The sequence below is a fragment of the Canis lupus genome, chromosome 27 (assembly GCF_011100685.1).
Source record: "Canis lupus familiaris isolate Mischka breed German Shepherd chromosome 27, alternate assembly UU_Cfam_GSD_1.0, whole genome shotgun sequence".
NCBI lineage: Eukaryota > Metazoa > Chordata > Mammalia > Carnivora > Canidae > Canis > Canis lupus.
Window position 1 is genome coordinate 20,446,358 of NC_049248.1, and position 26,081 is coordinate 20,472,438.

Below are 26,081 nucleotides of genomic sequence, written 5' to 3' on the forward strand. Positions count from 1 at the left end.
CATGACCAAGGAGGATTTTTCCCCGGGATGTGAAGCTGGTTCAACACTCCTAAAGCAACCAATGTGATTGAGCATATCAGCAAGAGAAAAAACAAGTACCTTATGATCTTTTCAATAGATGCAGAGAAAGAATTTGACAACATACAGCATCCATTCCTGATCAAAACTCTTCAGAGTATAGGGATAGAGGGAACATTCCTCAACATCTTAAAAGCCACCTAGGAAAAGCCCACAGCAAATATCATTCTCAATGGGAAAGCACTGGGAGCCTTTCCCCTAAGATCAGGAACAAGACAGGGATGTCCACTCTCACCACTGCTGTTCAAAGTAGTACTAGAAGTCCTAGCCTCAGCTATCAGACAACGAAAAGAAAAAAAAGGCATTCAAGTTGGCAAATAAGTAGTCAAACTCTCCCTCTTCGCCGATGACATGATACTCTACATAGAAAACCAAAAAACCTCCACCCCAAGATTGCTAGAACTCATACAGCAATTTAGCAGTGTGGCAGGATACAAAATCAATGCCGAGAAGTCAGTGACATTTCTATACACTAACCATGAGACTGAAGAAAGAGAAATTAAGGAGTCAATCCCATTTACAATTGCACCCAAAAGCATAAGATACCTAGGAATAAACCTAACCAAAGAGGTAAAGGATCTATACCCTAAAAACTATAGAACACTTCTGAAAGAAATTGAGGAACACGCAAAGAGATGGAAAAATATTCCATGCTCATGGATTGGCAGAATTAATATTGTGAAAACGTCAATGTACCCAGGGCAATTTTCACGTTTAATGCAATCCCTATCAAAATACCATGTACTTTCTTCAGAGAGTTGGAACAAAATATTTAAGATTTGTGTGGAATCAAAAAAGACCCTGAATAGCCAGGGGAATTTTAAAAAAGAAAACCATAGCTGGGGGCATCACAATGCCAGATTTCCGGTTGTACTACAAAGCTGTGGTCATCAAGACAGTGTGGTACTGGCACAAAAACAGACACATAGATCAATGGAACAGAATAGAGAATCCAGAAGTGGACACTCAACTTTATGGTCAACTAATAATCGTCAAAGGAGGAAAGATTATCCACTAGAAAAGAGACAGTCTCTTCAATAAATGGTGTTGGGAAAATTGGACATGCACATGCAGAAGAATGAAACTAGACCACTCTCTTGCCCATACACAAAGATAAACTCAAAATGGATGAAAGATCTAAATGTGAGACAAGATTCCATCCAAATCCTAGAGGAGAACACAGGCAACACCCTTTTCGAACTTGGCCACAGCAACTTCTTGCAAGATACATCTATATAGGCAAGGGAAACAAAAGCAAAATGAACTATTGGGACTTCATCAAGATAAAAAGCTTCTGCACAGCAAAATAAACAGTCAACAAAACTAAAACACAACCTACAGAATGGGAGAAGATATTTGCAAATGACATATCAGATAAAGGGCTAGTTTCCAAGATCTATAAAGAACTTCTTAAACTCAACAGCAAAGAAACAAACAATCCAATCATGAAATGGGCAAAAGTCATGAACAGAAATCTGGGAATGTGAACTGGTGCAGCCACTCTGGAAAACTGTGTGGAGGTTCCTCAAAGAGTTAAAAATAGACCTGCCCTATGACCCAGTAATTGCACTGCTGGGGATTTACCCCAAAGATACAGATGCAATGAAACACCAGGACACCTGCACCCCGATGTTTGTAGCAGCAATGTCCACAATAGCCAAACTGTGGAAGGAGCCTCGGTGTCCATTGAAGATGAATGGATAAAGAAGATGTGGTTTATGTATACAATGGAATATTACTCAGCCATTAGAAACGACAAATACCCACCATTTGCTTCAACGTAAATGGAACTGGAGGTTACTATGCTGAGTGAAATCAGTCAGTCAGAGAAGGACAAACATTATATGGTCTCATTCATTTGGGGAATATAAAAAATAGTGAAAGGGATAAAGGGGAAAGGAGAGAAATGACTGGGAAATATCAGAAAGGGAGACAGAACAAGAAAGACTCTTAACTCTGGGAAACGAACTGGGGGTGGTGGATGGCGAGGTGGGCAGGGGATGTGGGTGACTGGCTGTTGGGCACTGAGGGGGCACTTGACGGGATGAGCACTGAGTGTTATTCTATATGTTGGCAAATTGGACACCAATAAACAATAAATTTATAAAAAAAATTAAAAATAGAACTACTTACCATATGATCCAGTATTTCCACTACTAGATATTAACCCAAAGAAAACAGAAACATTTTTTCTAGCTCTTTTATTAAGAATTTTTGTAAAGCCAGTAAGCAGGTAAGACACAATTGTAAAGTAGACAGTTTGAAAAACAAGAAAAAGACCTAAGACACATCCGTCACTCTACAATAAATACACAGCTCTGTTAGTGTACCGTGGCCAACATCTCATGGAAGGCCTTGCTTTGCATGTGCTAGGAGTATTCTCCATTATCATTCAGGGGGCCACAGTGCATTCAGGTGTGATGATACCAACCAAATATGTACTAGTTGAGTTCAAGATCTACAGTTTTGGCCCCAACTTAAGTGAGATTAGCGACCAAGCTGCTCTGGATCCCATAGCCAAAGTAGATAGCACACCCAACCAGCAACCAGACACCAAATAGGGCCCAGGTGCCAGCTGTCATCTGCACCATAAGATAAACATTGAGAAAGATGCTCAGGAGTGGGAGGAGAGGCAGACCAGGTACCTTGAAGTGAAGGGGAGTGGAGTTCTGTGGCTGTCTCCAGATGACCCCGGTGATCCCAGTGATGAGCAGCAGGAGCAGCACAACCACTGTGATCCACACTGGGTCTCCAGAATGCAGATATGGCCACTGGGCCAGCACCAAGCAGAGAACAGTCAGCAGCAGAGCAAACAGTGAGGAGCAAACAGAGACAATCCGGCCAGAGAGTGCGGTGGGGGTGGGGCTGCCTGGAAAGAGTAGTCCCTGTAGAGTCAGCTTCTCTGCTATGGGTCCATTCTCTTCCTGCACCTCTGCTTCATTTCTCTCACTCTCCTCCTGCACCTCTGCTTCACTTCCCTCACTCTTCTTTTTGGGCAGATACCTGATGATGAGAACCCCAAAGGATATCAGAGAGAAAATTACCAGAGACACCAGTGACCTGAGACGCATAAGGTCAATGATTCCGAAAAAGAAAGTCATGATTGCTGCAATAATAACAAAGACTACAGTGGCTGTGATGTGAAAGCATATGCCAGTTTGGATCCTGGCAAGGACAGGGAACAGGAGGCCATCCTCTGCCATCTTGGATATCACCCGATGGAAGAAGAATGTAAAGCCAAAGATGTTTAAAAAAATATTAGATAAAATTACAAAAGCTACAACATAGTAGGCAGGGACCCAGCCAATATGAAGAAATGTCTCTAGCAAGGTGCTCCCAGAGTGGAGCTGGTAGTAAGGCATCATAAGTGTAAATGCTGCAGAGACACTAAAATACATCAAAGTGGAGATGAACAGTGAAATCCCAATGCTCATTGGGATGGAACGCTCAGGATTCTGGGCTTCTTCAACTCTGGTAATAATAATGGTGAAACTACTAAAAGCATAGAAGCAGATAGCTGTTCCATGGAGAATACCCTGGAAGCCAAAAGGCATGAATCCTCCAGAGCCCAGAGGACCCAAGCTAGAGGTGTCATTGAGTCCAGCCTTTATGTAGTCCTCTTCTGTGAGCTTCCAGTTGTGCAGGTCCCCCTTTATGAAGCCAGAGATGATGATAAAACTGAGAACCAAAATGTTCACTGATGCGAAAACTTTGGTAACAACCAGGAAAAGCCGTCTAATGTTTGAAGTCAGCACTTCCATGAACACCATCACAAGGCCCACAACAAAATAGCCTAGAATTTCTATAAAGTTCTGGGAAACATGCAATGAAATGCTCCTGTGCAAGATCTGAGAGAGCTGGTTCCCAAAAAGGCTGCCAAAAGCTAAGGTCCAGGCTCGGAAAACTAATGCTATATGAGCAACATTGGTAAGGATGAGATTCCAGCCGGTGATGAAAGCCCCAAGTTCACCTACAGTGACATAAGTGTAGAGATATGAAGAGCCAGAGTGGGGAACCCAGGCACTAATCTCTGCATAGCACAACCCAGCCAACAATGAAGTTAGGCCAGCCACCAAAAAGCAGATCACAATGGCTGGTCCTGCTATAACTCCAAACACCTCCCCAGCCAGAATATAAACATTTATACCCATTGTGTAGCCCACACCCAGGGCCACTAAATCCAGAGTGTTCTGAGTTCTGGCAGGGGCAGTCTCAGGCACAGATTGCTCCAGCGGATGTTTGTACACCAGCTTTTTACCAAATCTTCGAAGTACCTGACGCAGCATTCTAGCTGGAATTGAAGAGGATTCTAGAATCAGAGAGCTGTAGCAAATCCAAGGGTCAGAGAGTCGCAGATCAAGTTCAGTGAGGCTAAGTTAAGCAGAGTTGGGTTGGGGCTGCCTCGATTGGTTGCTCAGGCTTCGAAGGTGCTGTCTCATATTTCTTCTGGTATGTGTTATCCCTTCACGATGCCTAAAACATAGTAAACAATAAATTTTTACTGAACTCATTATTCAACCCACCAACCAAAGCTCAGAAGTCCCATGTCACCTGTTGCAGCCCAAATACAACAGAAACTGACACCAAAGGACATCATAGCAAAATAAACCCTGCTTTCCACCCAGAAAAAGTGCCAAATACCTCCCAACATTCTCCTTTTTTTGCATACCACATGACATAAACCCATCTCAGTTCATTTAACTCGTGCAGTTTCATGTAGTAATTAAGCTGCAAGACCCAACAGAGTATAAATGTACAATAATTCACATATGGGATATTTACAAGGTTCTTGAGTTTGAGTAATGACACATTAATTCACAGACGAGATGTTTCATTGCAATTACAGAGCCATTTGTATATATCATCTGAGTTTAAAATATAAATATTAGTCTCCTGTTCTTACATCCTTGGGCACCAAATCCCTGGCCAAGGTCAGATGGTACTTTGATCCCCATTTTTCCTCATTCTGCATCATCCACTTAGCTGTACTTATGGCCAAGAATGTACAGTCCACCACTTCTGTGAGGAGGGGAAATGAAAATAGAGATAAAGATGAGAGAAGAAAACAAAATGCATTGCAAAGGGGCCTGACAGCAAGTGATGGTACGAACATGCTATGACTGAGGGAAGGACTGAGCCTACTCTGTGCATTGTAGATTGCACACAGGAATTGCAGGAGATAATGTTTTGATAGGACCTGGTAAAGGCCCTGATAAATGGCAAGCATTCAGGAGATTTAACATGAAGGGAAACCAGAGTCCTGTGATTGCCAGGATATGGAGAATACAAAGAAGAAATACCTGCTAGGAAGAGGGGGGATAACAGGGAAGATAGAGCACCCTTCCTCTAGCTTCCTCTGAACCCATGTCCCTTTTCCCAATTCCTCTTTCTCCTTCAGCCCCTTCAAGTGTACTGGAGGCTTCTATAGTTAGCACTAACGATGCTTGTACCACGTTTCTCTCTCTGGGGAGCTGTCCTAAACCCCCTACCTCCCAACAAAGACATAACAGTGGTTCTTCACATTTGTTGAATCACAGACCCCTCTGAGGTGGGTCACCTTAAAAAAATATCATACACTCTTCAAATTCCATCCATGGACTGAGCAGGATCGCAGCGGAGGACCATCTGAATGGCAGGGTCAGAGATGGTCAATGCTTTTGATAATTTCTGTTTCCCTCAATTGTGTTGTGCAGTGTGGTGCTTGCACTCTTCCTACTTTCACTGAAGATGGGGGAGAGTAGATCTACGGACAAAGTATGAAGATAACCAAAGAATCAACATAAAGAACAAAATGTATGGGAACTAAATAATCATATTTTATTTCTCCAACAGAATCAGGTAGAAGGCAGAACAAACAAATGAACAACCAAATGCACAGAAGAGAGAGCAAACCCATAATTGGGAATCCTGAGAGAGCCTGCTACAAATTCAGCTTATAACAACACAGAGAAACATTGTTCTCAATCACCATGTTCAGAAATGTTCTTTCTCCGTACACTAATCTGCGATTATTCTAATAGTTTTGTTTAGTCCAGACCTTCTGACCCAGCTTTCAGAGTCCCGCCCCTAATTCTTCTCCTATCCTCAGGCCCATCACCTCCTTCCTTACTCAACTCATCACATCCTGACTTACCCTTCCTGGGATAAGCCTGTGGCCTGGGTAAGTATGTGCCCTGCCAGGGACGCCCTTCTCACTCCTTCTGTCCAGTCTTGACCCTCTAGTTCTTCTCAACCTTATTCTACAACCTCCCCCCTACATCTAAAAAGCCTTTCCTAAACCATCCTGCCTGATCCGCATCCCCAATCCTCTTCCCCTTCCCACCAGCACTTATAGCCTGTCCTGATGCTCATTTGAAACATTTTCCCTTTCTGTCAGCTGGTGTCCTGAGTGTGTCATTTACATTCCTCTACAGTCTAAAAGCTTCTGGAACGTGGGGCTACAATCCATGTATCTCCTCCTCCTTCGGATTTCCACACTTCTACACCAAACCTGCACTACCCAGGGCAAGGATCTGCTCATGATTGCAGCAAGCAACCAAAAGAGGCATTTAGGACAGAGAAAATGAATACAGATGTGTATTGATTAATCACTATATCTTAAGATTCCGAGAAGTAGGGGTTTTGTTTTCTTGTTTTTTGCTTGTTTGTTTGTTTGTTTGTTTGTTTTGGAAAAACCATGTTTTGGAAAAAAAACCATGGAGGAAATAGGAGACTAAAACACACACTATTATTTATTTCAAGAGCATTTCCTGAAAACATTTCCTAATAAGGGCTCTGGGTCTGTGAATCTCAGTTTAAGTAGGAAACAGTCTCTCCCAAAGGTGGTGCTTGCTCCGGAGAAATGCTTAAAGAAATGCAGAGACGGAGGAGGGAACATGAAATCAGCTTATATGAAGCCCATAATGCCCCCAAGCTTCCCTCCTTCCTCCTCCCTGTGTTGCTCTAAGTCTCTCAGCTCCTTGCAAACTCCAAAACAAAAGTTCCATCCCAAATCTCCAAGAAAAACTGTCAAATCCAACAATCCACCCACTAAACTATAGGGATGTGTATTGTTTCACCTTTCCGTTGTTGTGAATAATGCTGTTTTGAATACAGGTATATAAATATCTTTTTGAGTACTTGCTTTCAGTTGTTTGGGATGTAAACCCAGAAATGGGATTGCTGGATCATAAATTATTTGCATATGTAATTTTTTTGTGAAATCATCATACTATTTTCCACAGCTACTGCACTTTTTTACATTCCCACCAGCAATGGTTAGGCGTCCCACTTTCTCCATATCCTCATTCTCTCTCTCTCTCTTTCTCTCCCTCAGTCAGATAAGTAAAATCTTTAAAAAAATGGATGGAAAATTTTAAAACATAAGCAAAAGTATGTTACTCTCCTGCTTAAAAACCTTTGACTTTCCTTTGTGCTTCTCCACTATTACAACTTCCATGCTTTCCTTACATACTACAGTGCTGCTCATGATCTCTCCCCCATCCTCACCTCCACATGTCATGTGGTCCCCCCCCCCCAACACCAGCTACACTGGTCACCTCTTAATTCCTGAAAGTGAACCTTTGTGCTCATGCTATTCCTTCTGCTTTAACTGTTCTGATGTTCCTTCCTTCTTGCAGTCTACATCACTTCCTTACCAGGTTGAATGTTTGCCAGAGATGGAAATCTCTTCTTTATCCTTAACTCGGAAGAACCAGAACCAGAAAACTGAGCCCAACAGTCAGTTCAAATATGATTAACCAATTTCCAGAGCTAAACTGGCAGAGTTATGCTGGAAAAAATACTTCAGTCATATCAGATTAATCATTCTGGCTCGGTTGTTGTTGACAACCAGAGGTCTGACATAGTAGACTATAAAAAAATGGGCATTTGTGTTTTCCATTATGATCCATGTCTGTGACCAGCTCTGAGCTCACAGCATTAGAGCATTATTAGTATTTATTAATCATTCACAGAAATAACACAAAGACCAACGGACATCAGGCATCAGTACAGACCTCTTTGTCTAATATTGGATCTCTTCATTATTTTTTGAAGTTATTAAGGAATATGGGCTAGATATAAAGAATCATGGATATTCGCAACATGCTATTACTAAAGGAAGATCAACAGACAAGGTAAAGGATTGTCTTTCTGTTTAGTTTCAAAGGGAAAAAAAGCCAAATATGTTCAGAAACAAGAGGATTGACAAATCAGACTTTGGAGCCTGACTTTATTCTGGGACATTGCATAAAAGTTTAAAATAAACCTAAGCAGGGAGAGGAGGGGCAAGATGGTGGAAGAGTAGGGTCCCCAAATCACCTGTCCCCACCAAATTGCCTAAATAACCTTCAAATCATCCTGAAAATGTATGAATTTGGCCTGAGATTTAAAGAGAGCACAGCTGGAATGCTACAGTGAGAAGAGTTCGTGCTTCTATCAAGGTAGGAAGATGGGGGAAAAAAGAATTGAAGAAAGGAAAGGCATCCAAGGGGGGGGGCATGCAAGGAGGGGGGGTAAGGCCAGGGCGAGTGCCCCCAGGCCAGGAAAGCACCATCCCGGAGAATCAGGAGCTGCACCAATCTTCCCGGGCGGAAAAGTGCTCACAGGGAGTTAGAGAAGGATCCCAGGAGGGGCAGTGATGCCCTCAGGCTCCCTGGGACACTAACAGACACCTGCGCCCCCGGGAGAGTGCGCCGAGCTCCCTAAGGGCTGCAGCGCGCACGGCAAGACCCGGAGCAGCTCGGAGGGGCTCGGCTGGCGGCTCCGCGGAGGGGGCTGCGGGGCGGGAGCACGAATCCAACAGCGCAGGCTCCGGAGCACTGTGCGCAGGGGACACAGCCCAAGATCCGGGCTCCCCGCGGGACAGGCAGAAGCACGGAGGGCCCAGGACAGCAAGGACACTCCTGCCGGGAGCTGAGCAGATCAGCAGCCCAGCCCCAGAGCCTCCAGGCCCTGCAGACGGAGTGCTTCAAAGTTGCTGTGGGGGCTGAATCCAGGTTTCCAGAGCTGGCCTCCACCACTGGGGTTGTTCCTCCAGGGACCTCACGGGGTAAACAACCCCCACTGAGCCCTGCACCAGGCAGGGGGCAGAGCAGCTCCCCCAAGTGCTAACACCTGAAAATCAGCACAACTTGCCCCTCCCCCAGAAGACCAGATTGAGGGACAAGTTCCAGGGGAAGTCAAGGGACTTAGAGTATACAGAATCAGAAGATACTCCCCCGTGGTTTTTTATTTCTTTTTGGTTTCTGATTGCTTCCCCCACCCTTTTTTCCCCCTTTCTTTCTTTTTCTTTCTCTTTTTCTTCTCTTTTTTCCTTTTTTTCTTCCTTTTTTCTCGTTTCTTTTTCTCTTTTCTTTCATTCTCTCTCTCTTTTTCTCCTTTTCCCAATACAACTTGTTTTTGGCCACTCTGCACTGAGCAAAATGACTAGAAGGAAAACCTCATCTCAAAAGAAAGAATCAGAAACAGTCCTCTCTCCCACACAGTTACAAAATCTGGATTACAATTCAATGTCAGAAAGCCAATTCAGAAGCACTATTATACAGCTACTGGGGGCTCTAGAAAAAAGCATAAAGGACTCAAGAGACTTCATGACTGCATAATTTAGATCTAATCAGGCAGAAATTAAAAATCAATTGAATGAGATGCAATCCAAACTAGAAGTCCTAACGACGAGGGTTAACGAGGTGGAAGAACGAGTGACATAGAAGACAAATCGTTGGCAAAGAGGGAAACTGAGGAAAAAAGAGACAATTAAAAGACCATGAGGTTAGATTAAGGGAAATAAACGACAGCCTGAGGAAGAAAAACCTACATTTAATTGGGGTTCCCGAGGGTGCCGAAAGGGCCAGAGGGCCAGAATATGTATTTGAACAAATCCTAGCTGAAAACTTTCCTAATCTGGGAAGGGAAACAGGCATTCAGATCCAGGAAATAGAGAGATCCCCCCCTAAAGTCAATAAAAACCGTTCAACACCTTGACATTTAATAGTGAAGCTTGCAAATTCCAAAGATAAAGAGAAGATCCTTAAAGCAGCAAGAGACAAGAAATCCTTGACTTTTAAGGGGAGGAATATTAGGGTAACAGCAGACCTCTCCACAGAGACCTGGCAGGCCAGAAAGGGCTGGCAGGATATATTCAGGGTCCTAAATGAGAAGAACATGCAACCAAGAATACTTTATCCAGCAAGGCTCTCATTCAAAATGGAAGGAGAGATAAAAAGCTTCCAAGACAGGCAAGAACTGAAAGAATAGGTGACCTCCAAACCAGCTCTGCAAGAAATTTTAAGGGGGACTCTTAAAATTCCCCTTTAAGAAGAAGTCCAGTGGAACAATCTACAAAAACAAGGACTGAATAGATACCCTGATGACACTAAACTCATATCTGTCAATAGTAACTCTGAACGTGAATGGGCTTAATGACCCCATCAAAAGGTGCAGGGTTTCAGACTGGATAAAAAAGCAGGACCCATCTATTTGCTGTCTACAAGAGACTCATTTTAGACAGAAGGACACCTACAACCTGAAAATAATAGGTTGGAGAACCATTTACCATTCAAATGGTCCTCAAAACAAAGCAGGGGTAGCCATCCTTATATCAGATAAACTAAAATTTGCCCCGAAGACTGTAGTGAGAGATGAAAAGGGACACTATCTCATACTTCAAGGATCTATCCAACAAGAGGACTTAACAATCCTCAATATATATGCCCCGAATGTGGGAGCTGCCAAATATTTAAACCAATTAATAACCAAAGTGAAGAAATACTTAGACAATAATACACTTATACTTGGTGACTTCAATCTAGCTCTGTCTACCCTCGATAGGTCTTCTAAGTACAACATCTGCAAAGAAACTAGAGCTTTAAATGATACCCTGGACCAGATGGATTTCACAGATATCTACAGAACTTTACATCCAAACTCAACTGAATACACATTCTTCTCAAGTGCACATGGAACTTTCTCCAGAATAGACCACATACTGGGTCACAAATCGGATCTGAACCGATACCAAAAGATTGGGATCGTCCCCTGCATATTCTTAGACCATAATGCCTTGATTAGAACTAAATCACAACAAGAAGTTTGGAACGACCTCAAACATGTGGAGGTTAAGGACCATCCTGCTAAAAGATGAAAGGGTCAACCAGGAAATTAAGGAAGAATTAAAAAGATTCATGGAAACTAATGAGAATGAAGATAAAACCGTTCAAAATCTTTGGGATGCAGCAAAAGCAGTCCAAAGGGGGAAATACATCGCCATACAAGCATCCATTCAAAAACTGGAAAGAACTCAAATACAAAGGCTAGCCTTACACATAAAGGAGCTAGAGAAAAAACAGCAGATTGACCCCATGCCCAGCAGAAGAAGAGAGTTACTTAAAATTCGAGCAGAACTCAACGAAATCAAGACCAGAAGAACTGTGGAACAGATCAACAGAACCAGGAGTTGGTTCTTTGAAAGAATTAATAAGATCCATAAACCATTAGCCAGCCTTATCAAAAAGAAGAGAGAGGAGACTCAAATTAATAAAAGCATGATGAGAAAGGAGAGATCACTACCAACACCAAGGAAATACAAACGATTTTAAACACATATTATGAACAGCTATACGCCAATAAATTAGGCAATCTAGAAGAAATGGACGCATTCCTGGAAAGCCACAAACTACCAAAACAGGAACAGGAAGAAATAGAAAACCTGAACAGGCCAATAACCAGGGAGGAAATTGAAGCAGTCATCAACAACCTCCCAAGACACAAGAGTCCAGGGCAAGATGGCTTCCCGGGGGAATTCTATCAAACGTTTAAAGGAGAAATCACACCTATTCTACTAAAGCTGTTTGGAAAGACAGAAAGAGATGGAGTACTTCCAAATTCGTTCTATGAGGCCAGCATCATCTTAATTCCAAAACCAGACAAAGACCCCATCAAAAAGGAGAATTACAGACCAATATCCCTGATGAACATGGAAGCAAAAATTCTCAACAAGATACTAGCCATTAGGATCCAACACTACATTAAGAAAATTATTCACCATGACCAAGGAGGATTTTTCCCCGGGACACAAGGCTGGTTCAACACTCGTAAAACAATCAATGTGATTCATCATATCATGCAAGAGAAAAACCAAGAACCATATGATCCTCTCATTAGATGCAGAGAAAGCATTTGACAAAATACAGCATCCATTCCTGATCAAAACTCTTCAGAGTGTAGGGATAGAGGGAACTGTCCTCAACATCTTAAAAGCCATCTACAAAAAGCCACAGCAAATATCATTCTCAATGGGGAAGCACTGGGAGCCTTTCCCCTAAGATCAGGAACAAGACAGGGATGTCTACTCTCACCACTGCTATTCAACATAGTATTGGAAGTCCTAGCCTCAGCAATCAGACAACAAAAAGACATTAAAGGCATTCAAAATGGCAAAAAGGAGTCAAATTCTCCCTCTTCGCCGATGACATGATACTCTACATAGAAAACCCAAAAGTCTCCACCCCAAGATTGCTAGAACTCATACAGCAATTCGGTAGCGTGGCAGGATACAAAATCAATGCCCAGAAGTCAGTGGCATTTCTATACACTAACAATGAGACTGAAGAAGGAGAAATTAAGGAGTCCATCCCATTTACAATTGCACCCAAAAGCATAAGATACCTAGGAATAAACCTAACCAAAGATGTAAAGGATCTATACCCTCAAAACTATAGAACACTTCTGAAAGAAATTGAGGAGGACACAAAGAGATGGAAAAATATTCCATGCTCATGGATTGGCAGAATTAATATTGTGAAAATGTCAATGTTACCCAGGGCAATATACACGTTTAATGCAATCCCTATCAAAATACCATGGACTTTCTTCAGAGAGTTAGAACAAATTATTTTAAGATTTGTGTGGAATCAGAAAAGACCCCGAATAGCCAGGGGAATTTTAAAAAAGAAAACCATATCTGGGGGCATCACAATGCCAGATTTCAGGTTGTACTACAAAGCTGTGGTCATCAAGACAGTGTGGTACTGGCACAAAAACAGACACATAGATCAGTGGAACAGAATAGAGAATCCAGAAGTGGACCCTGAACTTTATGGGCAACTAATATTCGATAAAGGAGGAAAGACTATCCATTGGAAGAAAGACAGTCTCTTCAATAAATGGTGCTGGGAAAATTGGACATCCACATGCAGAAGAATGAAACTAGACCACTCTCTTTCACCATACACAAAGATAAACTCAAAATGGATGAAAGATCTAAATGTGAGACAAGATTCCATCAAAATCCTAGAGAAGAACACAGGCAACACCCTTTTTGAACTCGGCCATAGTAACTTCTTGCAAGATACATCCACGAAGGCAAAAGAAACAAAAGCAAAAATGAACTATTGGGACTTCATCAAGATAAGAAGCTTTTGCACAGCAAAGATTACAGTCAACAAAACTCAAAGACAACCTACAGAATGGGAGAATATATTAGCCAGCCTTATTAAAAAGAAGAGAGAAAAGACAAGTCAAATCATGAATGAGAAAGGAGAGATCACCACCAATACCAAGGAAATACAAACGATCTTAAAAACTTATTATGAGCAGCTATACGCCAATAAATTACGCAATCTAGAAGAAATGGATGCATTTCTGGAAAACCACAAACTACCAAAACTGGAACAGGAAGAAATAGAATACCTGAACAGGCCAATAACCAGGGAGGAAATTGAAGCAGTCATCAAAAACCTCCCAAGATACAAAAGTCCAGGGCCAGATGGCTTCCCAGGGGAATTATATCAAACTTAAAGAAGAAACCATCCCTATTCTACTAAAGCTGTTTGGAAAGATAGAAAGAGATGGAATACTTCAATACTTCCAAATTCTTTCTATGAGGCCAGTATCACCTTAATTCCAAAACCAGACAAAGACCCCACCAAAAAGGAGAATTACAGACCAATATCCCTGATGAACATGGATGCAAAAATTCTCAACAAGATACTAGCTAAAAATCATATTTATCAATTGGAATATACTTGGTGAAGGAAATTGGTCTTTCCACATGATTTTGCTTGAATTAGAGTGAATCTGCCTGCTGGAAGAACATAACATATATCAATTGACAATGGAGACAAGTAGCCCAAGAATTGCTACAGGGCAGCATAAAGACAACCTAGAAAACAACATTTGTCGCATATAATCAAGAAAACAGGTGTTATGCATGGATGAGTGTTGTCTGGGCTTTTGGTGTTGGGGTGCTACCCAGAGTGTATGTGGCAGAGTCTGGAAGGGGGGAGACAGTAAAGACTGCAGGGCCCGTATGTTGGTAAATTGAACACCAATAAAAAATAAATTTATTTAAAAAAAAAAGACTGCAGGGCCCTTTAAAACTAAAGAGTTGCAAGTATGTTTTGTGATAAAAGCAAACTGCCTCTTGGAGACCCATGAGACAGCCACCCCCCCAGGGAACTTTGGTAATCTTTCCTCCTACACACTGACCTGACCTATATCCTATCCCCACCATAATTTTTTTAAATTAGATAAGAAAAGTAGGGAGATACTTTCATCAGCTGTAAAAATAGATAGCTAGCTCCTGGAGCCTGGAGGAAGAAGCCCTTCGAATCCTCCCTGGTGATGGGGGACCATCTTATCAAACCAGGCCTGCTATTCTGCAAAGTCCTCCACACTGATGTAATACAGAGAAAACGTAATACAGAGACTTTCAAAATCTCCAGTGTGAGAGTGAGGGAAAACATGAAGGAGGCAGCAGAGTCAGGTAGAGGATATTCATTCAAGGAACATGTATAAGCACACTGTGTGCTGGGCCCTTTGGCAGTGACAAAGATGAAGAAAGCAAGTTGTGCACCATGTCAGAGAGCAAAGGGTAGGAAGGAGGGCAGGGCAAACAGGTGGGGAGATGCTGGAGAAGCATCAAAATTTCCTCATCAGAGCTGAGAACCCATCTGGTCTGGAGAACAGAGCGTAGGCCTCCAAATGCCTCTGACCCCAGTAAACCTACCTGCTCTTCCCAAACTTATCAGGCCTCTGGTCTGCATCCTGCAATCCAAAGTCTACCTCTAGGGCTCTGGAATACCTTCTGCTGAAACACCAAGGTCTTCCACAGCCAGCAGTGCCGCAAGCCCAAGCTTCGTCTCTGGCTCTGCCTCAGTTTTCTTGCCAACTCTATAAACAGGAGCTTGTCCAAGAAGAGTCAGCACTTGGAATGGAGCTCACAGGGTGCCCTCAGGGAGTTGAGGCTTTTAGGAGGTGGAGCCCTCAGAGAGGTGGGGCCCTCAGAAGGTTGGGGCACTCCACAGAAGTGCCCAGGGGAAGGGCCAGGAAGGGTAAAGGAAGTAGATTAAGCAGAATCCTGGAGGAAAGCAGCCGGTGGGCAATGGAAGACCAGATGGCCTCTGTCTGGGTGAAAAGGTAGACTGAGGGCTTAAATGGGACTTTGCTGGAGACTTTGCTGGCAGCAAGGTGTGAATTTAGAAGGAAACAAGCTTCTCAGGGTCCTGGGTATGGAAGAGGTCCTGGCTGGCAAGAGGGGAGTGTGGAGAGCCTGGTGGAGTTCACCCTGTGGTGTATGGAGGCCAGTCCCAGATCCAGCTGAAAAGCCCACTCAGCAGTCCTGTAAACAGGGACAGAAACACCTTCTCATACCCAGGCTGCCTCATCCAGCATCTCCCACAGTTTTATCCACCATCTCCATCCATCCTGGCCCCTCACCCTGATTTCCCATCGTTTCAGGAATTAAAAGGGAGCAGGCTTCAACTTCACCACAAGGAATGTTCTGAAACAGTCCACTCAGTGTTCATACCATATTCTGACTCAATGTGCATTTAGCATTGTGCTAGAAGAAGTAAGAAAAAGATATAGTCCCTGCCTACAGATCTTCCTGCTGTAGACATTTAAAACATAGGTCTTCCAGGACCCTGAAACAGTGACCAAAGGAAAGTGCCGCTCCTTCCCAGAACACTGGTCTTCAAACAGAAGCAAGACTTGTCAGAGATGGAGAAGGTAGGACCTACCTAGGCACCCAGGGCTGAATGCACAGGTGATAGATGCAAGAAGCCATGGGTCTCAAGGAAAAGGGGCACTACTGCCTCAATTTGATAGTGCTGAGATGTCTCTAAAACATCAAATAGGTTCCTTAAAGCCTGGGCTGGAGGTGGAGGGAGGGGAGAGAAGTAGGGCAGCAGGTCCCTAAGGAGACAGGATCTGTACTAACTATATGAACACAGAGCATTGAAGTGGGAGCAGAAAGAGTGCCCCAGATCCCAGGAAGAACTCCCCCTAAGGAAACCTACAGATCCCTATATCTCCAGGAGGCAGGTCCTGTGTTCCAGGCACTGTGCTGGGGAGAGGGTGAGTGGCCCATCCTAGACCACAGAGCCAGGATTCCTAGAGGCAAAGGAGCCTGGCAGGATTGGCAGGAGGGCTGAGATGACAGGACAGTAGGGGAGGGGCAGCTGGGTGTGTGATCAGCTTCTGTTCCCAGGGTCCTAGGCGGTCTTCCTGCTTCAAGCTGGGATTGTCCCAAATGTGCCTCTGCTTGAGGGAAAGAAGGGCAGGTGCAGGGGAGGGTCTGTGTATCCTGCATCTGGTCCCCAGAACAATCCCCTCCCCTTCTCCTTGTGTTACTCACTGCCTGCTGGGGAGAGGGTGGGAGGCTGGGGGACAGGCCAGGGCCCTAGACAATTACCAGGTAAGGAAATGAACTGGTCCAGGTCCCCTTCTTCCCTGGAGGACAGCAAGTTTACACAGGGAGCCTAGGGGCCATAGGGCTATGCTTTAGGCTTGGCCCAGCTTGGCAGGCCAGGGTTGAGGCATGGAGCCTTGGCCCTGGGGGCTCCCTACCCATGACTCCCTCTGAGCCCTGCCAGGGTCCCATTGTGGCTGAGGCCATATTCCTCATGTTCCCTTGCATGCTGCTGGCCCCACCTAACCGTGCTTGGCCTGGATTTCAGTGGGATCTGCTGCCTCATGATCTCCTTCCACTCACCACGGGGTCTCACCCAGAGCCACCTGCAGGTAACGACTGAGCTCCATCCCCCTTCTTTGTCTCCCAGGTCTGCTCCCAGAGTCCATTCCAGGATCTGCCAGTGCCCCCAGCGACACCCCAGCCCCCAGGTGCAGCCCCTCCAGGTGGACTTGTTCTCAGTTCCTGCTGGCACCCAAGAGTCTGCCATCACCACTGCTGCCCTTACTACTGTGCCCTCAGCCCAGCCTCCTCCACCAAGGACAAAGTGGCTTTGAAACCTCCACGTGTGTTTCTGCTGGCTACCTAGGCCAGGACCCTGTCTCTGCCGCCACCATGTCTGCAGTCAGGCCACAATCATTGTGTTAGAACCTCAATGGTCAACATGGCCCTGGGTCTCATCTGCCTGGGAGAAGAAGACAACGAGCAGGGCAACCTATAGGTGGGCCTGGTGTGCCAAGAAGTCCAGAACAGTTATAGCCTCTGGAGGCAGAGGCCATCCACAGAGGAGCCAGGCTGGCCGAGGCCCCTGGGGGCTATGGAGTTGCCCACTGCAGTGCCCCTGAGCCTCCTGAGTGTCCCCAGCAGCTGGGGCAAGGGGGAGATGTGGGTGGGAGTGCTGGAGCTGCCAAGGGGCCATGGTGGCAGATGGGAGGTGACCGCAACTGCCTCAGAAAAGCACATCTAGGAGAAGCACACCTAGGACACGAATGGCAAGACCTTCCACAATGTCCCCCTGGAACTGACAGGCTTGGCACTCAGACAAGGAGCCGGCCAGTGCCCAGCGTGCCAGCGGCGCTGCAAGCCAAGGAGAGGAAGGCACAGTGCACAAGTCCTAAGCTGCTCCCAGTGTGGGAGAGCTTTTCCTGCCACTTCATCTCACCATGCTCCACAGTGCACTCCACAGACGGCCCTTCAAATGTGACAGGTGTGGCAGCTTTTGCTACGCAAGTCGACCGTGGATGCACATAGTAGGATAGCAGAGCAGGTGCAACATGTGTGTGGCAAGATGAGAAACTCAGCTTATATTTTTGATGACATGAAGTTGCAGCGCCAGGTCCCTCAGCATGTCTGTGAGCTCTGCAGGAAAGGTACCGTGAGGTCTGCTCTGGGGCAGCAGGGGCACTGGCACACCGTCACACGGCTGTGGGATCCCTGCCAGGGTAGAGTGCTCCTCTCAGGTGCCCCCTGATCTCCCAGCTACTCCCCTCCCAGCCCTGCTGAGCTCCATGCTGGTGGCAGGGAGAGTGGAAATTGGAGGACACTCCCTGGTACCCTCTCCTCTTCCCCTCACTTCCCACCATCACCTTACTGCTTCCTACCACCAGGGAGCCTCCAGAAGTAAAGGAGGAGGAGATGTTTCTCAGGGGAGTTTGCTAGGTTTTCACTCTTTGTTTCTCCTGCTCCTTGCTCCTTCCTCCCTCTCAGACTTGACCCCCCACACACACATGTCCCCCCAGTTGTGCTGAGGTCCCCTGGACACTGGGCAGGGGTGGAGAGGACATAAGCGGCCCCTGCCCTCACCCCGATCCTCTCTGGACCCACTGCCCTGCTCTTCCAGGGATCTGGGAGCCTTCTCCTGGATGGTCCTTGCTCCCCCTCCTTCCACCTTTCCCCCTCCTACTGTCTACTGTCCCTTCCTGGGGAAGTGGTCCTTTAGTTTTCTAGGGGAAGGGAGGAGAGGACTGAGGGGAACCCAAGAGGGGGAAAGGTTAGATTGGAGAAGGCGCAGAAGGAGGGAAGGCAACCATAGCACCTTCAGCAGGTGGGATGTTTGGACTCAAGTCCCAAACATCCTCTTACCCGAGAATCTGTCAGAATAAAACAAGTCAAGGAGAGCAAACTAAGGAGCCACTAGGGCCAGAGACAGGACAGAGATGGAATCCTAGGTGGCAGTATGAAAGGGGGGATCCAGGGAACACAGGAGCTTCCTGGAGTGGGGAGAAGCAGCCACAGTGCCCCCATCCCTCTTCCACCCCAGATTCACCCTGGCTTTTTCTTCACATGCAATACCCCACGAGAGATGGTGGCCCTGGCCATGTCATCTTCTCCTAAGTGTCCTGCATGTTACATCCTCCTTTTAAGTGGTCCACACTACAGTGAATTTTTAAAAACCTGGAAAGGAAAATAACTGGCCTAGGTTGGGGGAATGCAGAGGATGCAGAGATGGGATCATATGTCTCCCCGGAGTAGGAGGATAGATGGGGGGACCTGGAAGATGCAGCCCACCCAGTCTATGAAACAGGAATTGTCTGAACCTTGAGGGAGGGAAGAGAAGAGGGGAGGAGGCAGGGGAGTGAGTGAGGGACAGGGGGAAAGGCTGAGAGACACAGAGATGAGAGAAGCAGGGAAAGCCCTGGAAGGGAAGGCAGAGAGAGACAAGGGATGGGTGAGGCAGCACAGGAGACAGACAGCAGGACATGCAGGGGGAGACACTGACAGGCTCCCAGGGTGAGACTCACACAGATGTGAGGGGAAGAGAGACCCCCAGACCCTGAGGGAGGGACACAGGCAGGGGTCAGCCAGAGGGAGAAGCTGAGGGCAGACCCAGTCCTGGGAAACCTCAGACCACAGAATATCTGGAGTCAGACAGACAGGCCCTGAGACAGACATATCTGCTGACAGAGGTGAAGGTGAAGGAGGCCAAGATGGAAGGAAGAAGCCAGGGCTGCAGGGAGGACGTTGGGGAGCAGACAGGGAGAGAGAAGGAGGCAGGTGTGCAGCAGGAGGGGGAGCCAGGCCAGGGAGGGGGCTGCAGAGTGGCTCCAGGGCCTGTGCCCTCCCTCCTGGCTCCTGCTGAGCCCAGGCCCCTCTCAGGAGCTGCTGCTGCTGGATGGGCCCAGAGAGCTGACAGGGCCAGGCTGCTGCCAAGGCTGCCCCAGGCTCCCTCCTGTGCCCACCTGGGGGTCTCAGGGGCCCTATGTGGATATGGACACGGCCTCCCCTGCCCTCCCCCCCTACATCCCTGCCGAAGATGCTGCCATCAAAGGAGGCCTGAGCTCAGCCCTAATGTCTCAGAGTTCATGCAGCCTGGCACACCCAGTGCTGGGGCATGGGGGCCAAAGAGAAAGAGAAATTGAGGCAGGCAGGGATGCTAACCAGTTCTGGAGAAGGTGCTGGGATAGCCTGGTTAGGGATCCCATGGAGGAAGGGGGAAGATCTGAAGGTCTGGGAAGGTGTCTGCATTGAGAGCTAAAGAGGCACCACACACGGTGGGAACAAAATAACGTACTAGTGACTGTCCATCATTTTGGGGTCAGCAGTGTAGACACCTTCTGAGCTGTCACCATTCATGCCTTCAAGCAGCTCCTCACTAAAGGGCCCCCACAAATACACATATGAAGCCCACAAAAGGAGAAACTGAAACACAGACTAGAGACCTTGAGTCCAGTCTACTTGCTTGAATCTAGGTTATAAGGGACCAGGGATGAAGCACCCAGACAAGTACGTGAGGACCTAAGACAGCATGGCAAGCTGGCCCCCACCTCTTACCCAGGCTTTCTCAGGGCTCTGCAGAGACCAGCTCCCCCAGGTCCTCTCAGGGCCAGGGGAGACCCTGAGAACATTAACCCAAGCAACCTAAAGGAGAATTGTTCTCCCCGCCCCCGGCTCTGTCAGCCACATGTGAAGGTCCCAGAGGCCAGCTGTGTGGTTACAGCTGGAGCCCAGGGACTCTCTGTAGCAGCAGGAGGGAGGGTGCAGACGGAACCTTCCAGAGAAGTCCTGCAGAAAGACCTGGGAGCAAAGGCTATGAGCTTAATCTCAGTCCCATGAACACTTTGAAGTGTAACAAAGTCCAGAGCATTCTGGGCTTTCGGGAAATTCAAGCCAGGAGGTGGATAATCACATCTTCTCCAAGTTCTGCCCATGACTCTCCTCATCCCCCAGGGACATATCTTTATGAAATCATTGAACCAGATCCTGGACTGTAGAAACTGCCTCCGCTAGAAAAATGGACTTAATTTTTTTGCAATAAAAATTAGAAGACATTTTGGAAAGGACGTTATTAGAACTATGTTTGGTAAATGTTAGAACCGGAGAAACACACAGGCAGACACACTCATCCCATCCAAAGCAAAAAGGAAAGACCTCACTTGACTGCTCTTTCTTTGGGTGTGGGATGGACCTCCAAATGATATGGCCCACGTCAGGGAACAAAACACAGTCGTTCTAAACATTAGAAAAGTAATTTCCCTCTAACTCTTAGGTCGAGAAGGGAGATGACAATTTCCCTCCCCCAGTCATGGCAAACATTCTGAGGAAGCATGACACAGCCTGGAGGGTCTTCCCTCATCTGCCCACATGCAGATGCCCAGGTTGCAGGCCTGACCCCAGGGCCTCCCTGTCCTTGTGGATCTCCACCTCTCTGCACCTCTCTGTGCAGAGAGGTTCCTTGGCCTCAACCTGTGAACCCAACCCAGGAGGAAGAAAAGCATCCCAAGGGAGGAGAGCACAGGGCACTGTTCTCTGGCATCTGAGAAGAAAGATACATAAGAAACCCCAGTTAAAGAGAAAAAAGAAAAAAAAGCATATGAATTCATAGAATATGGCCAGATCCTCCAGGACTGAGGCACTCTGGAAAGGAGGATGGAAGCAGAGATGTAGAATACTAAGCAAGATCAGAGGGAAGAAGATGCCAGAATCAGAGGCTGGGGGTGCACAAGGCTTGGGAGACAGGAGGCTGGTGGCTCAGCAGGTCTATAGAGAAGAACTGAGATGTCATCAAAGATGAGGATGAGGGTGGTGTAAAGTGCCTAAGGCTCTCAGGTGTGTGAGTCTTTAAAACTGTGAGCAGTTCCTTTGCGTGACTCTCATTATCTCCTCTATAACCAGCTACAGAAGCAGGTGTTACTGCTGCTATTTTATAGATAATGAAACTAAGGCACAGAGAGGGTAAGTAACTCCTCTCAAGTCACAGCAGGAGAGGACAGAGCAGAGACTCCCATGAATTCATGTGGAGCCCCCTCCTGCAGATTCTGCCCTGGGAAGCAGCCAGGCCTGGGGCCCAGGTGTGGAGGGGACAAGGGACTCCTCAGAGGGGAGCAGACCTGCCTCTGGGGCCCTTTCAGCATGTGCTGCCCAGGAGAGTTTTGACAGGTTGAGGCCGCAGCTGGGAAGTGGGGCAGGAATAGCTTAGCTCTGCACGTGAGAGGCTAAACCTCAACATTCATGGAAAGTCTTTGAGTTTCAAACAAAGAATTCTGTACATGGAAGGGGCGGTGAAGGGGAGAGCCCGGAGAAAGGTCTCAAAGCCTTCAGGCTTCCCATGACCCTCCCCACCCCATCCCTGTCTCCCTCTCCCTCTTTTGGTCTCCTGACCTCCAGGAGCTGCTTCCCCCGCCCCCGTGCAGTTCCAGCGACTGTGTCCCCCCAGGCATGGCTCCCGAGCCAGTGCGGTCCAGGTTCATCATCCTGACAGCCCAGGAGGACACAGCAAGCCCAGGGAGTCAGCCTTGCTCCCAGCGTCCTGCCCGCCCAGCCCAGGGTCACTGTGGAGCTACAGCCAAGGCACATGTTATCTAGTGACCCTGCATCCAGCAAACCACCATCCTCCTCCATCCCTCTGCCTCCCTCACACACACTCCCCAGCACACACACACACACACACACACACACACACACACACACACACAATCCCTCCTCAAGTGTCTCCCAGGCTCACTCCCCCTCCCCCAAGATCATGCACTTCCTGAGAGCTCTGACTTCTCTGACCCTCTCTTCTCCATGTTCCTGCCCCTTGCTACTAACTGAGCATCATCCTCCTTGTCTCCTTGGACACTTTCTAGACTTCGCTATCTTCCTCCATCTTCCCTCCTTTGCTCATTGCCAGGCTCCCATCATTAGAGTCATGGGTCCTGATCCACTTGCCCTTGACCCACTCTGCTCACACACACACTTGCTGAGGGAGCACCCAGAGCCCTGTGTCTCTCTGCCCTGGCTGTCAGCCTCCTCTTCTCAGCTGGCAGGGAGCTCCCCCAGGGCAGGGCCCCTGATCCTCCCTTGGGTCTCCCCTGGGTGCCCAGCACACAGACAGGGTAGAGTGTGGGACTCACTGTTTCTGCTCCTCAGGAGAAAGGAGGGGGATGAGACAGAGAGGCAAGCAGGGGCAGCATTCTGAGCCTCCCCTGCCCTGTGAGGTTCATGATCAGGGCAGCAGCAGCTGGAGGGAACCCATCTCCAGGGGGTAGTACTTTCCTTTAGAAATCCCAGGGCACCTCTGTGTGCCTGTGTGCGTGTGTGTGCATGTGTTTGCACCTGCCATGCAGGGAGGGGAGGGAGGATGTGGGTCTGAGGCTCCAGGAGTCCAGGTCCTGTGTGGAGGGGAGAGGACTGGGGGAGCTGGACCCCAGACCAGGGCAGCTCCCAGCACACACAGGCCCATGAGCGCAGGGACAGGGGGCCAGTGTGGCCACCACAGGATGGATACAGGGTGGACTGGGGGCATGACTCCTTCCTCCCTGCATGTGACATGCTCATTCCCATGGTTTCCTGTGTCCTGTGGTTCAATCCAAACCCCATCCTCCCTTCTGGTCCACACTCAAGGGCATTTCCTGTGATCAGACCTTAGAGATTTTGTTAGGCTGAACCCCATGAATTCCTGAGAGGCCATCAGTTTGGGCTTACATGGTCTTATTCTCACTCTTCTCTCTTCTAAACATGTTTTGCCTCCAGGCTAAGGGCCCGGGGAGCAGAGTGAGGAAGGGCGGATACTAAGAGCTCACGTTTACTGAGCGCACACTGTGTGCTAGCCTGTGGCATGCCCACCACAGCGCTGATGCTCACTACAGACCCTACAGCCCCTGGAGAAATTTCCTGCAGCCCTGACAGGTATTCCACACCTGTTCCAGGTGAGTAAGTCCAGATGAGGAGGCTACCTGGAGAGGAACAGTGCGGGGATTCAAACTCAGCCCCAGACCTCCTACTTCCCCACCTCCACCCACCACCAGGGAAGTCTTGGCAGAGCCAGGCCATGCCTGCAGCTTCAGAATGGGGAGGAGGGGGAGAGGACAGGCCACTCTGGAACTCTGGGGGAGCTGGAGAGCCCTCATGGAAGGGGCAGGAGAAATGCCCAGGGAGCATACCTGCACCCCAGCAAAGAAGGGACAGTGGAAGACAGAACCAGGGCAGAAACACAGCGATATCAGAGAGGAGCCTACGAGGTGGGTGGCAGCAGCAGAGGTCAGAGCCTGGGAGGGTGTAGACGGAACAGAAGGGTGGTATCAGGGAGGAACCAGGTTGCAGCGTCTAGGGTGCCAGGGCGGGACAGGCATGGGGAGGAATGATAAAGTCCAGGGGAAGGATGGAAGCAGGGGGCAGGGAGAGAGACTGCGGAGGAGACATGGGACTGAGGTACATGGAGGGACCCAGGGGCAGGGGCAGTGCTCAGATGGGAAGGTAGAGTCAGCCCCAGAGAGAGGGAGGGTGGCAGGACAGGGAAAGGAGTTGGGGGGCACACACACACACACAACTTATGAAGGCATAAAGAGCAAGTGTCTGATGATCGGCTCCCATGTCCCAGTTAGCACCCACAGCCCCATCTGCCCAAACCCTGACCGGCATTTGGAGGTGATGGAAGGCAGGGCCACAGAGCTCAGAGGAGGGGTGGGGAAAGGGGGTCATGACCAGTGTGTGTCCTTCTGCGTGGGGCAGGCCTGTGGGTGCCTGAGAGTGTGTGTGTGTGTGTGTGTGTATGAGTGAGTGCACCTGCTCTGGTGAACAGCCTGTGCCTGCAGGACTGGGTGTGGGTCTGGGGCCCCGAGGCCTATGTCCGGGTTCCTCCCCTGCAGGGAGCGTCTGCACAGGTTTACCCGGTGCTGGTCTCTGTGGGCAGAGCACTTTGCCACTGTGCTGTTTGCCCCCTTGTCAGGCCCTCAGCGGGGGCAGATCTACCCAGTGGAGGGAGAGCAGGAGGTGATGCGGGGGCAACCAGGGCTCTGCAGACTGTTCTCCTCCTGCAGACACTTGTGCGCACACACACAGACCCTTGCACACCTGCACACATGCTTTCTTCCACCACAAATAAAACACAAAATGCAACTGAGACCCATTCGCAGGTGACCACAAGGAGTCCCACAAAGGAACAGACCTTGCTCAGACAGACCAACATGCCATCAACACACACAGGGAAAGACAGGGAATCTGGGACACAAAGCTTCTTAACACGATGTCACCTGAATAAATCTCCCCCAAACATAAACACACGTACACCAATGCACAGAAGACACGCTAACTGGGGCACACACCTCTGCAGACACCTTTGCACGTGCGCATCACTGCCCGGCACATCCCAGGGCTCCCTCCGTGGGCCTCACTCCCAACCCTAGCAACCTTGGACACCCTGCCTGACAGTGAACATCTGCGCCCCCCCCCACCCTGTCCCCTTCATGCCGAGTCCCCAATCCAGCTGTTTACCCCAGGCCAGCCCAGCTGTCTCCTGCCTGGTGAGGGTTTGCTCTTCCTGCTTCAGAAGCAAGAGAGGTGACTGGGGCTCCAGCAGCCACCAGGATTGTCCCCTCTGTCACATGCTGGGAGCTTCTCCCTCACAAAACCTCGCAGGGCCATGTGGGAGGAGGCACATCCTCCACTGTGTCTCCCACATCCACCTGGTTTTTCACTGGAAATCCTGCCCCTGGCTGGGTCCTCCCTTCTCCCCCAGCCTCGGAGAGCACTAGGTGATCCTCAACACTGAGATCCGCCCCGGAGGACACACGGGGCCCCTGGTGAGGACGCTCAGGGCGGCCAGGCAGGCTGTGAGGGCCATCCCCACAGAGGAGGCCGCAGGAGCCAGGCTCCTGCAGGGACAGGTGACACCGCCACTGGGAAGCAGGTGGCAGGCAAGGGGACAGGCTCACTGTACGGAAAACAGGGCAGAGGGACAGGGTCAGCCTAGAAGCAGCCCTGCCGGCCTCCCCACCTCAGCACAGGGTTGTGTCCACCCAGCCCAGGTCTCTGGGGACACAGGAGCCCTGCTGGCCTCCCCCCTGCCCCTGACCTGCTTCCCCCACAGCCCTGACTCCCCCAGCCCCCCTGCGTCTCTTGAACCCCTGCCTCCCAC

General features: G+C 48.3%; 1 protein-coding gene across 1 annotated transcript; it reads right to left on the minus strand.

Annotated features, from left to right (window-relative positions):
* Positions 1-2,555: 2,555 nt before the first annotated feature.
* Positions 2,556-4,364, minus strand: LOC119877665 (cationic amino acid transporter 3-like). Its single transcript, XM_038577909.1, has one exon. The coding sequence runs from the start codon at positions 4,362-4,364 to the stop codon at positions 2,556-2,558; it is 1,809 nt and encodes a 602-aa protein (XP_038433837.1).
* Between the last annotated feature and the right edge of the window lie 21,717 nt (positions 4,365-26,081).